The 12,500-nt window shown below is 42.3% G+C and overlaps 1 protein-coding gene across 4 annotated transcripts in view; it reads right to left on the reverse strand.

Annotated features, from left to right (window-relative positions):
• The window catches only part of TBL3 (transducin beta like 3), a 113,253-nt gene that overhangs the window by 51,964 nt on the left and 48,789 nt on the right, over positions 1-12,500 (reverse strand). For 3 of the 4 annotated variants that reach the window (XM_085886226.1, XM_085886234.1, XM_085886242.1), the window contains 2 exons: positions 9,865-9,960; positions 4,835-4,882 (listed from right to left, as the gene is read on the reverse strand). In XM_085886226.1, coding sequence (XP_085742352.1) covers positions 4,835-4,882; positions 9,865-9,960 — 144 coding nt within the window. Of the gene's footprint in view, positions 1-1,081; positions 1,776-4,834; positions 4,883-9,864; positions 9,961-12,500 lie in introns of all 4 variants that reach the window. The other variant, XM_085886249.1, reaches the window with a different exon arrangement.

The following is a 12,500-nucleotide window of genomic DNA, read 5'->3' on the forward strand; positions in this document are numbered from 1 at the left end:
CACTCCACCCACTCGCTCTCTTTCTCTGCCTTCCTATCTCTGGAATCCCTACATTTGCCGTCTGGATCCGCCGACTCCATCTGTCTGTCTCTCGACCTTTGACTTCGCGTGCTGGCTCCAACCAATGCCTCTTCCTTGCCTGTCGGCCCCACCTCTTCTCTGGACCTGTGCACGTGCTGAGCCCAGCACAGTAACCAAGCAGGAGACGATGCCCCAACTCTCGAACTGGGATCGCTCGGTGGAGCGTCACCCAAAATGTACTGGGTAGCGTGGTCGGCCGACTGTGCAAGGTATTACGAGATGGTTAGCCTCATCTCCTCTCCTTTCTTCTAATTAACTCTTCATCGGGGTGTGTGTGTGTGTGTGTGTGTGTGTGTGTGTGTGTGTGTGTGTGTGTGTGTGTGTGTGTGTGTGTGTGTGTGTGTGTGTGTGTGTGTGTGTGTGTGTGTGTGTGTGTGTGTGTGTGTGTGTGTGTGTGTGTGTGTGTGTGTGTGTCATGGCACCTGTCCTTGCCCTAAGTTAAGATTGTAGAAGATATATCGTCATAAATCTGCTCGCTACAAGTACACACACACACACACACACACACACACACACACACACACACACACACACACACACACACACACACACACACACACACACACACACACACACACACACACACAGTGATTTCAGAATCGGATCCACCAAATGCACACAAACATTTAGGTCCTCAGACAGTTATTTCCCTAAATGCATGTCCAGGATAGACCCATCCCCATGTCTGGTGGGATTCTAACTTTGATGTGTTGGAGAAGGGTAAAGAATAGATTTCCTTTCTTATGCGATGGCCTTTTTTTCTCTTTACGACAGACACATTCATGCACACGAGATAGATGTGAGCCCAACATAGGCTCGTCTAACCCCTTTCCATCAGGACACATTGGCTTGGAGGTGGACGATTTAATTACACCTTGGACTTACAGGACATTTGATTGAGCACACCATGGGCTTTTCCTGAGCAGTTATTCGGACAGTTAAAGACGGCTGTGGATCATTTACTTCACCCACCTATTTTCCATCGACATTCGACACCCACCTCTTTCACCGACGTTGGCGTCCACCTTTTTCTATCGACGTTTGATGCCCCGTTTGGCAGCTCTGTGGATGCTGGCTGGCTCTTGTTCGTGTCAGGCTGAGTAGAGAGGTGATGGTTGTTGTTGACGTTTTATGAGTGCTTCACATTTTCGCTCGGCAATTCTGGTAAATGGCTGCTTTCTGCCGTTCGTCCAGCACCACAAACATGGCACCGTAAGCCAGGCCTGTGCTGATTTAGGGTTGCATCTCACCCTGGTAAGGAAGGAATGATCGTGAGGTTGATGGTTGGTCATGTGCAACGATGCGCTAATAGGTAAGGTGGATTTGGCTGAAGTCTGCTTGAGGCTCCGCCCAGAATGGCCGCCTATAAAAGAGATGGGAGGACCGTTTTTCTGACAGTTTGTGACAGCTGGGTGATGGTTATTTTCAGCTCCAGTCAGTTCCAGTCAGACAGTTGGTGAGCTGGCGACAGTTTGTTTTGTGACAGTTGGTGACAGCCTTGCAGCTCTGACCGCTGGTGACAGCCTTACAGCTTCTCACAGTGCCTCACAGCTGTCCATTGTTTGTTGCTCCTGACAGTGGGTAACGGTTGGACTGTTCCTGCTGGTTCTGCTCAAGACCTGCTGTTGGTGTACCCGATTCTTGGCGTACCTGGTTCCTGGGGGTGATGACATGACGTTGATTGGTGTTCAAGCCTGTTTGTGGGTGGGTGCACGGCAAGGCAGGACACTGGCAACGGATCAAGGCACGCTCACACATTTTGGGACATTTTACTTGACGTATGACAATTTCTACCTTGGTAAGCAGACCGGATTTCTCTTCCCCCCTGAATGATCTCTGCTGGGTACCTTTGTCTCGTGTTTAATCGCTAAGAAACGCGTAATGATAAGCATCTGCCCTTTGTTTTTCTATCAATGCCTGTTTAATTCTTTATTTGCTTGAGATTATTTTAATTGATTTTAATTTACCTATTTTCACCACAAAGAAATAAAAAGTTCTTCAGTATATTTATTTTTTCCTGATCAATAAATTCCTTGTTGACGTTTCAACCTGTCCGTGCTTGTCCTTTCCTTCCATTCATCCAGCATTGTCCGAACCTATATAGACTGGGAAGGAATTACCAAGCTAATTGACCTGTCATAGTTGGCACGCACCAGTGGTTAAACGCTCGGCCGGCCTCATTAAGATATAATCAAGATAAGATTGGTGCTTTTCCGAGGGCACACTCCCTGTTCAGGAAGCCACGTGACCTCTAGTTAAACGGCAAATTAGACAGTGGACACTGGAACTCATGGTTAACTGATTGGCCTTTGTGGTTGTAAAACAACCCACCGTACCACAAAGATAATTGTGAGCGGTGGCCCCAAGTCTGGCTCTTCCGAGGAGAAACGGGGATTAACCCCCTCGTAATACTCGGTTCCCATGGCCGTAACAATAACACACACACACACACAAACACACACACACACACACACACACACACACACACACCTCGACTTTTCACATTTTGTTGCGTTACAGCCTGAAATAAAAAAAATGGATCAAATTTGAATTTTTTTGTCACTGATCAACACAACACAAAATAACCTATAATGACAAAGTGAAAATGTGTTGTGGAAATTTTTACAAAGCAATTTAAAATGAGAAGTTGAAATATCTTGCATCAATAAGGATTCAACCCCCTGAGTCAATACTTAATTGAAGCACCTTTAGCAGCAATTACAGCTTTGAGTCTTCTTGGGTATGTCTGCATCAGCTTTGTACATCTGGATTTGGGGATTTTCTCCAATTCTTCCTTGCAGATTTGCTCAAGCTCCGTCGAGTTTTATGAGGAGCGTCAGTGAACAGCAATTGTTAAGTCCTTCCATAGATGATCAATTGGATTCTCAAGGACTTTCACGATCTTGTTCTGAGCCATTCCAGTGTTGTTTTAGCAGCATGTTTGGGGTCATTGTCCGGCTGGAATGTAAATCTTCGCCACAGTTTTAGGTCTTTTGCACTCTGAAGCAGGTTCTCCTTAAGGATTTGCCTGTATTTGGCTCCATTCATTCTTCCCTCTATCCTTACAAGTCTCCCAGTCCTTGCCACTGAAAAGCATCCCCAGAGCATGATACTGCCACCACCATGCTTCACGGTTGAGATGGTGTTGTATGTGTGATGAGCTATACTCAGTTCCACCAGATGTAGCACTTTGCATTCAGGCCAAAGAGTTCAATTTTCGTCTCATCAGACCACAGAATATTTTGCCTCATGTTCTCAGTCTTTCACGCGCCTTTTTGCAAACCCCAGGTGTGCTGTCACATGCCTTTTTCTCAGGAGTGGCTTCCGTCTGGCCACTCTCCCAGAAAGCCGAGATTTGTGAAGCCGAGACCGTTGTCCTTCCAGCAGGTTCTCTCACCTCAGCAAAGGAACTCTGTCATCTGTCAGAGTGGTCGTTGGGTTATTGGTCACCTCCCTGACAAAGGTCCTTCTTGCCTGGTTGCTTAGTTTGGTCGGACGGCCAGCTCTAGGAAGAATCTGGGTAGTTCCATTTCCTAATGATGGAGCTCACTGTGCTCTTGGGAACTTTCAACACCTGAAATTGTTTTACACCCTTCCCCAGGCCCCCTCTCAATTTTATCTCAAAGTTCTACGGGAAGTTCCTTGGACTTCATGGTAGAGTTTCTGCTCTGACATGCATTATCAACTGTGGGACCTCATATAGAAAGGTGTGTTTCTTTCTAAATCATGTCCAATCAATTGAATTGATCAATGGCCACAGGTGGACTCCAATCAAGACGTGGAGACATCTCAAGGATGATCAAAGGAAATTGGATGCACCTGAGCTCATTTTGGAGTGTCAGAGCAAAGGGTTTGAATAGTTATTGATGCAAGACATTTCAGCTTTTCATTTTTAATTAATTTGTAAAAATTTCTCAAAAACCTGTTTCACTTGGTCATTTGCGGGTATTTTGTGTCGAGCGGTGACAAAAACTTTAAATTGAATCCATTTTAAATTCAGGCTGTAACACAGCAACATGTGACAAAAGTCGAGGGGTGTGAATACTTTCTGAAGGCACTGTATGCCTCTCTCAATACCACCCCCACATACTTTTATACAATGCATGACAGCAGAAGATCAGTAGTCCTGGGAAACTGGCAAATCTCAATCTCACCAAAAGGATCCTCAAACAAACCCAACTGTCCATTTCCATGGTTGGCCACAGGAAAAGGTTCCGTTTCCTGAACTCAAGACTATATCTTAAAGCTGGCCTGCAAAGTCAGCTGTAGATTGTCTTCCCCAACCCCCGAATCCTTCCTCTTCACAAGTTGCTCCATTTCATTCCCTCTTCTCAGTCGCCTCATCTTTTTCCTTCTTCCCCTTACTGTTTGCACTTATTGGTCCACTGCCCTACTTCAATGTGTTGCTTTCTACCTTCTGTCACCTCACTTTGTAAAATATTTTTTAAAAAGTTATATTTTCTGGTCACTATAGGAAGTTGAACAAAGTTTTGGAAGCCTATGACATCTCTGTTCCGCAGGAGATGTTTATGTTTGCTGCCATCTTAGTCATAGCAATAATGCTTTTGACCGGCATTGAAATCCATTCCTGTACAACTTGCTCAGGGTAGACAATATCGTTTGCACATAAATATCAGCAATTAACTCATATTTGTACATGTTCTACAATATAGAGTTCACAGCAACCTTGAACCACCCTCGTGTGTGTGTGGTGGTTGCAACGTGTCTGCAACCACCCTCACTGCAAACTTGCCTGATCATCTGGACTCAAAATTAAACAGGAAACATCCTCTTCATCCTCCTGTTAAAACAAAAATCAATCAACTTCATTTCACAACTTCTCTTGAATGCTTCAATGACTCGATTCAGGAATTTTTCAATTCAGGATACTTGGGATAATTCAGTTTGGTTAATAAGCACATGGGACTCAAACGTAATGAGCTCTTTTAAAGGTAAACAGAAACCCTCGAATGCATAATCATCCGAATATAGTCCGAATCATCATGAAAAGCTTTGCAGCGGTTGTGTGAAGGAAATTACATTTTCAAACTTTATCATTTGAAATTATTAAACAACATTCTGAAGTTGGAATGAATGACAGCATTAAATCTCAAGTCAATTTCATCATCGAGCATAAAAAGGCACAACACCAATACCTCGTTCAGAATACACGATCACAATAGTAGTCCGAGCAGGAAAAATGATGCAACAGGCAGACAATCACAAAATGCCCATCAGGGGTCAATTTGCGAGGTAGTAATCAATGAGAGGTTCAACCCTAATACGTGCCACAGAGGCAAAGTTTTAAAGAAGCTATCACTAACTGAAGAGAATAGCAAAATAAACTAGAAAGGCACCAAGTAGAGCGCATACCTTCGCCACGTAATGCTTGATCCACGAGAACATATCGGGCCCAATACATTTTTGAAATATCATGCTATATCTCGTTTTTGGCCCCATCTCTCAATGGTGAAGAATCATTTAAAAAATTAAATAACTCTCGCATCCACATGCGGATCCTGATCTTCACCAAAATCGAATCAATTCACCCTTGCCACACACCCGACCTGTCCACCAAGTTTCATCCAAATCCGTCAACAACTTTTTGAACTATAATGCCATACAGCACGATATCGTTCTTGGCCCCATCTCTCAATGGTGAAGAAGCACTTTAAAAGTTAAACAAATCTCGTATCCAGATCCGGATTCGGATCTTCACCAAAATCGAATCAATTTGTCACTGGCAAACACGCAAACTGCCCATCAAATTTCATCCGGATCCGTCCACAACTTTTTGAGATATCCTGCAGACAAACAGACAGACAGGGGTGAAAACCGAACCTACTTCCACCCTCGGTGGCGGAGGTAATAAACTCGGGCGAAGTCGATGGTGTACCATCGCAAATCCCCACACCACCCACCGAAATCAAAGTTGAAAGTTGGCAAAAACATCCACAAATATCAAATTGAGTAAATTTTTTCTCCCATTTTAACCCACGTGACCCCAAGTCCCCACCCCTTGGGTATGAACCGGGGGTCAAATCCCAAAAATTCATTACATATTTCATGCGTCCCACAACGTTGATTGCAGAGACATTCATTAAAAGTTTTAAAATGTGCCAATAATTGCATTTTTACCTCTGCTAACGAAGGTGAAGGAGGTTATGTTTTCATACCTCTATCTATTTGTTTGTTTGTGGGCAGGGTATCTCAAAAAGTTGTGGACGGATCCAGATGAAATTTGGTGGGCTGGTTTGGGTGTGTGACAAGGACGAACCGATTCGATTTTGTTGAAGATACAGATCCGGACACTCGAATTTTTAAAGTGATTCTTCACTATTAGCACCAAAAATGATACAGAGCACAAAATCTCAAAAAGTGGTGGACATATTCGGACGAAAGTTGGTGGACACGGGTGGGTGACACGGAAGAATTGATTCGATTTCGATGAAGATCTGAATGCGGATTCGAGAATTTTTTTTAAGTGATTCTTCACCATTTGGAGATAGGGCTAAACTCATATATAGCATATCTCAAAAAGTTGTGGATGGATTCAGATGAAACTTGGTAGACAGATGAAACTCCAGTTTGACCACGACAAATTGATTCGATTTTGGTGAAGGTCCGAATCCGGATCTGGATTTGAGAATTATTTGATTTTTATTCTAAAAGTGATTCTTCACCATTGAGAGATGGGGCCAAAAACGAGATATAGCATGATATTTCAAAAATGTATTGGGCCTGATATGTTCTCGTGGATCAGTCATTATGTGGCAGAGGTATACGCTCGACAGAGTGCCCTTCTAGTTTTGGTATTTAACCTTTTGACCCCGCACCAGGGGAGGCGAGGCCAAAATTATACTGCTCTTGCACGTTCTTGCCATGTGGTGATCATAACTACAGAGTTTGGTTAATTTCTGTCGAACTGTTTAAGGCCCGGTCACACCTTGACGTTTTAGCCAGCGATGGCAACGTATTAAAATGTATGTAAAACGCTGGCTTACGTTGAACTTTTGATGTTTTTTTTTTACAGATTCGGACGTATTCATAGCGACTTGGTCTTATGTATAACGCATTGGTAACGGACACAGAACGTTTCGTTGTGTTATAGATAACTTATACCAACGAATGCTGAACCTGTTGTCGGCCTACACAACCGATGCCCAATGATAGTCTAACTTCGGCATAGCGCGTTGCATGCATCGCCGACGATGTGGTGACGTAGCCTATTAAAAGGCTGACGCACAACGATTCGAATCATAACTGCCGTAGAAATGGAAGTGACAACATCGCGGTCACACCTTGGCGATCTTACCAGCGTATGCCGACCCAAGAAAAATGTGTCTAAAACGTTGGGGCACGTCAAATACAGCATGAGTAAGTTTGGTATACGTGAGTAGAACGCTAAAGTACGCTATCATACGTCGTAGTAAGTAGAGTACGTCAAGAAATTTTAAACATGTTCAAAATTTTACGACGTACTCGGCGTATGACACACGTTCCGCATGCGATGGGGATAAGTTTTACACACGATATGTGGACGCTTACACACGTCCACAAAGGCTACTTATAAGCTACTCATAAGTCGAAACACGTCGCGGTAATGTCTTTTTTACGCAAAACTTATTTCTAACTTATGTTTGACGTGCTTTGAACCAATTCTTTACGTAGTCCCAACACACATCGACGTATGTAGACGTATTCCAATGACGTCTTCCGGTCGACAAAAAAAAAAAAAATTAATGCGTTTCTAGCTTACAACTGCCATATAAAGACGTGTTCCCAGCGGTTTTGGGAATTGGTATATAAAAATGCTGCTCATAAAAGGGGAACCCAACAGTGTTTTCGAGTCCTTTTTGAGTCGATGTCCATGTCAGCAGTAACAGTATCAGTATTAGTATTAGTAGTAGTTTGTTCATGTTGGCAGTAGTAGGTGAGTGTGAGGGGGAGGGTGTGGGTTATGATGGATCGTCCTTACGTCCGCGTGTCCACGGGTAGGAGACATCTTTGCACCATTGTTCGAAGTTCTTCGCGGCTAATTTTTTATGGGGCTTTTTCAACAATGAGCTATAGCTTGTTTTTACGATTTAGGTCTATTCATAACGGGTTGGACAAATGCACAATGAACTAATAATGTGCATAGAGCGCTTTGATTACTTATAGATATGATATACCAACGAATAATTATCGTGAAGCCGGCGTTCACAAACTATGCCCAACGATAGCCTAACTTATCCATATCGTGCGGCAGTTTATCTTTGCCGGTGACGTGGGGTTTGCTATTCATAGGCTGCCACTCAACGATTTAAATGGCTGCATCTCCACTATTGAAAGTAGACGCTTGTGCTCAACAATTGGATTTTTTTTACACTCAACGACTTTTAAACGGTACCACTCAGCTATTTTCATTGTTTACAATGAACGATTTAAATTGCTGTCACTCGCCTTTGTTTTTTGACGCTGGGGTTTGGAAATTTGAAGCGTTTCTTCTGAACGTGTTAAAACGCTCCAACTCGACTATTTTAAATAGACGCTGACGATGGACAATTGGAATCATAGCCAAGCTAGACATCGAAGTGTGAACATCCTCGTCATGCCGAAGAAAAGTTTGAAGAATGCTGCAAATAAGTGTCCTGGCCGTGGCCGTGGACGCTGACGCAAGGACGATCCATTATACCGACGTCTTTCAGCCTATGAGTAACTTAAAAGTAACGTCTGTCGACGTGTGGCAACGATCGCGTAACGTGCCAACAACACGTTAATCATAGGTTAGAAATAAGTTTCGGGTACGCTAAACATTACCTCGGCGTGTCTCAACTTATGATTAACTTACAAGTAGCATGTGTTGACGTCTGTCAACGATCGCAGACCATGCATACAACTTGTGGCTAGCGTAGCGGAACGTGTGAGTCATACGCCGGCATACGTCGTGAAATTTCAAGCATGAAAAAATTTGAGGACAACCAAAAAGTACAACGTTTAAAGCCAACGTACAACGATGTATGGCAGTGTTTTTCAGCGTGCTCTCAATGTTATCAAAACTTACCCATAACGTATTCAACGTGTGCCAGCGTTTTAGAAAAAAAATTCAAAAATCGGCATACGTTGGCTAAAACGTCAAGGTGTGACCGGGCCTTTAGGAGATAGCGTGATGGGCAGACAGCCAAAATGAGAAAAAAAGGACATGCGAGCAGCAAACTTGATTGAGATGACATAAAATGACAAAATATTTTGTCAATGTACTGCTAAAACAGAAGGTTTTTGAAAGTGCCCACGAGGTGATTTGTGTTCCAGTGTTCAAATATACATTTAAATTTAAATAAAGTAAAGATTTTGAAGAACGTTAAAAAATTCCAGAAGTTTAGCGTTATTGAAGCAGATTTGCACATCACCCTTGTTAAACATGTTACATTAGTTCTTCATGCCTGTTTGTGTCCTTTATGATGTTGCTAAAAACAGTAAGTTCCCTGTTATGAATTATTTTAAACTTTGTTTCATTGCCAGACAGGAAGAAAGAGGAAAAAAAAAAAATCAATCCTCTGTGCATGCGCGATCAGGACGATTTCAGAGCGAAAGTACTGCTAAATGACAGGTTCATTTTCCGATTACGGTTCAAAATATAACACTCATTTGAAATAGAGTTGTTCCTCGATCATAAACCGACGTTTGTGCACAGACAGACAGACAGACAGACAGACAAAGTGAACTAATTGCTTAACCCCTGCTCTTAGCTTCGTGTGTGTGGGATAATGACATCACAAGCAAAAGTATTGTGATGCTTACCTGAACAATGCTGCGCTCCACTTTCCCTGAAGCAATATCCAAAATTTGTACCTTGGAACCACACGGACAAAACAGGTTCTTTCCATCTGCACTGACCTGGAAACAACCATGCGACCTTCTAAGGCAAAAAAAAACAATATGATAAAGCCACAAATAACAGAACTCGAAAACAACTCATTAATAAATACAATATGGGCAACGATCAGCAATACAAGAATTATAATCAGCATGTCGCGAGCAACGCAGGTTTGGTGTTCAAAAGGTTCCACCAACAATAACCTCAAAATAGTCCAAAAACAACAAATATCTAAATACATGTATATAGATGAAAACGTAGCCGTCTGTCCGTTTGTCATGCTCCAACTTGAGAACAGATGAATGGATTTCAATGAAACCAATGACGGTGGATTCAAGGAACTCCAAGGAAGGTTTGTATTACAAAAAATAACAACAATAAAAAGGATGGCAGGTTTGTATATGGGTACACTGTCACATGTGGCGAAACTGTAAACACCAACTTGTGATGATGGTTATCCCTGCAAAGAGGGCAGGATCTCCTCCTCCTCTCATAGATTAGCCATTGCAGCAAAGAATGGTATTCCCATCAGTGAAGTGACGGGTCTTATATCCAGCCATTGGGACCATACTCTGTGCAGAGCGTCGGTGCTGCCCAAGCAGTTTCCTTGGCTATTGGGCACAAACCTGGACGGGTCACCACTCCGACACAGGGGTCTTATATGCTGGTCTACTTCATAACATACAATGTGTGTGTCAGGTTTACATCTCCTAATAGTAGCAAATTGATCACCAAGGATCCGCACAATGCAGCATCAAGAAAAATTTTTAAAAATTTTTAAAATATAGATTTTGACAAAAACATTTTCATTATTCATCACTGTACCTGTTTCCCATTCTCAGGATTTCCAAAAAAAGAAAAACATATATATATATATATATATATATATATATATATATATATATATATATATATATATATATATATATATATATATATATATATTGTACACACACACACACACACACACACACACACACACACACACACACACACACACACACACACACACACACACCTTTGTACTTTTTTGAAATAACACAATTTTCTCAAAGAAACAAGTTGAAATTGACAAAAGTATTTGGTCTCCACAATTCTTCATTTCACTGTTATGATTTCAAAACTTGAGATATCCTTTGAAATCAGAAAATATAAAGAAATGTCGTTGACATAGTTATTGACACCCTCGGCTTAATATTTGGTAGCACAGCCTTTAGACAAAATATCTGCAGTCAAGCACTTCCTATAGCCATGAATGAGCTTCCTCCACCTCTCTACTGGTAGTTTGACCCACTCTTCTTGTGCGAACTGCTCCAGTCCTCCCAGATTTTAAGGGTGCATTCTCCCAACTGCTGTTTTCAGATCTCCCCACAGCTGTTCAATGGGATTTAGATCTGGACTCATTGCTGGCTGAAGAGTGATTGTCATTGCCCTATGTCCTGGTGTCTTGTGCATTTGTCCGTTATTATTTTATTCATTATAGTTGGACATTATCGTTGGTTCGTATTATTATTATTATTATTATATTATTATTATTATTATCATCATTAGTGCAATTGCATATCGCCAGTTAGTAATGTCCATTATGCAAATGCCGATATGAGATCTTCATTGTTAGTTCATGGCATTTTCCTGTGTACCATATCGTGTGAAAGTAATCAGACTAATATTGTCTATTTTCCCTTTTGGTTGCAGACAAAATGCCATTATCATTGTCAATAAAATATTCAACTTGACAAAAGAGTTCTTCTTCACTGGCCACTTCAGAACAGTTCAGCATTTTGTCTTGAACCAGTCCTTGGTGTTTTTTGAAGTGTGTTTGGGGTCATTGTCCTGCTGCAAGACCCATGACCTTCGATGGAGACCCAGTTTTCTGACACTGGGTTGAACATTGTGCTCCAAAGTACCTTGGTAATCTCCCGATTTCATGATGCCATGCACACATTCAAAGCACCCAGTTCTAGAGGCAGCACAGCAACCCCAAAACATCACTGAACCTCCTCCATCTTTGACTGTTGGGAAGATGTTCTTTTCTTTGAAGGCTTCATTTTGTTTTCTGAAAACAGAGATGATGTGCTTTACCAAAAAACTCAAACTTGGTCTCATCTGTCCACAGGACATTCTCCCAGGATTTTGGCTTCTTCAGGTGTGTTGTGGAAACCTTCCGTTGAGCATTCTGATGTCTCTGTCTCAGCAGTGAGGTCCTCCTGGGTCTCCTACCATAGAACTCCCTTCGTTGAGTTGGTGACGGATGATGTGAGTTGAAACTGTCGTACTGTGTATCTGAATGTCAGCTTGAATCTGTTTGGCAGTTGATCGAGGTGCTTTCTCCACCATTCGAACAATCCTTCGCTGCAATCTTCAATCAAGTTTTCTCATGTGGCCACGTCCAGGGACTTTGGCTAGTGCCATGGGCCTTAAACTTCCTGATAACATTGTGTACGTTGGTCACAGGAACATCAAGGTCTCTGGAGATGGACTTGTAGCCTCGAGATTGTCCACGTTTGGCTACAATCTTGCGTCTGACCTCCTCAGACAATTCTCTGGTTTTCTTTCTTTG

The sequence above is a fragment of the Eptatretus burgeri genome, chromosome 1, assembly GCF_056783735.1.
Source record: "Eptatretus burgeri isolate ZD-2024b chromosome 1, Ebu_testis_v1, whole genome shotgun sequence".
Lineage (NCBI taxonomy): Eukaryota > Metazoa > Chordata > Myxini > Myxiniformes > Myxinidae > Eptatretus > Eptatretus burgeri.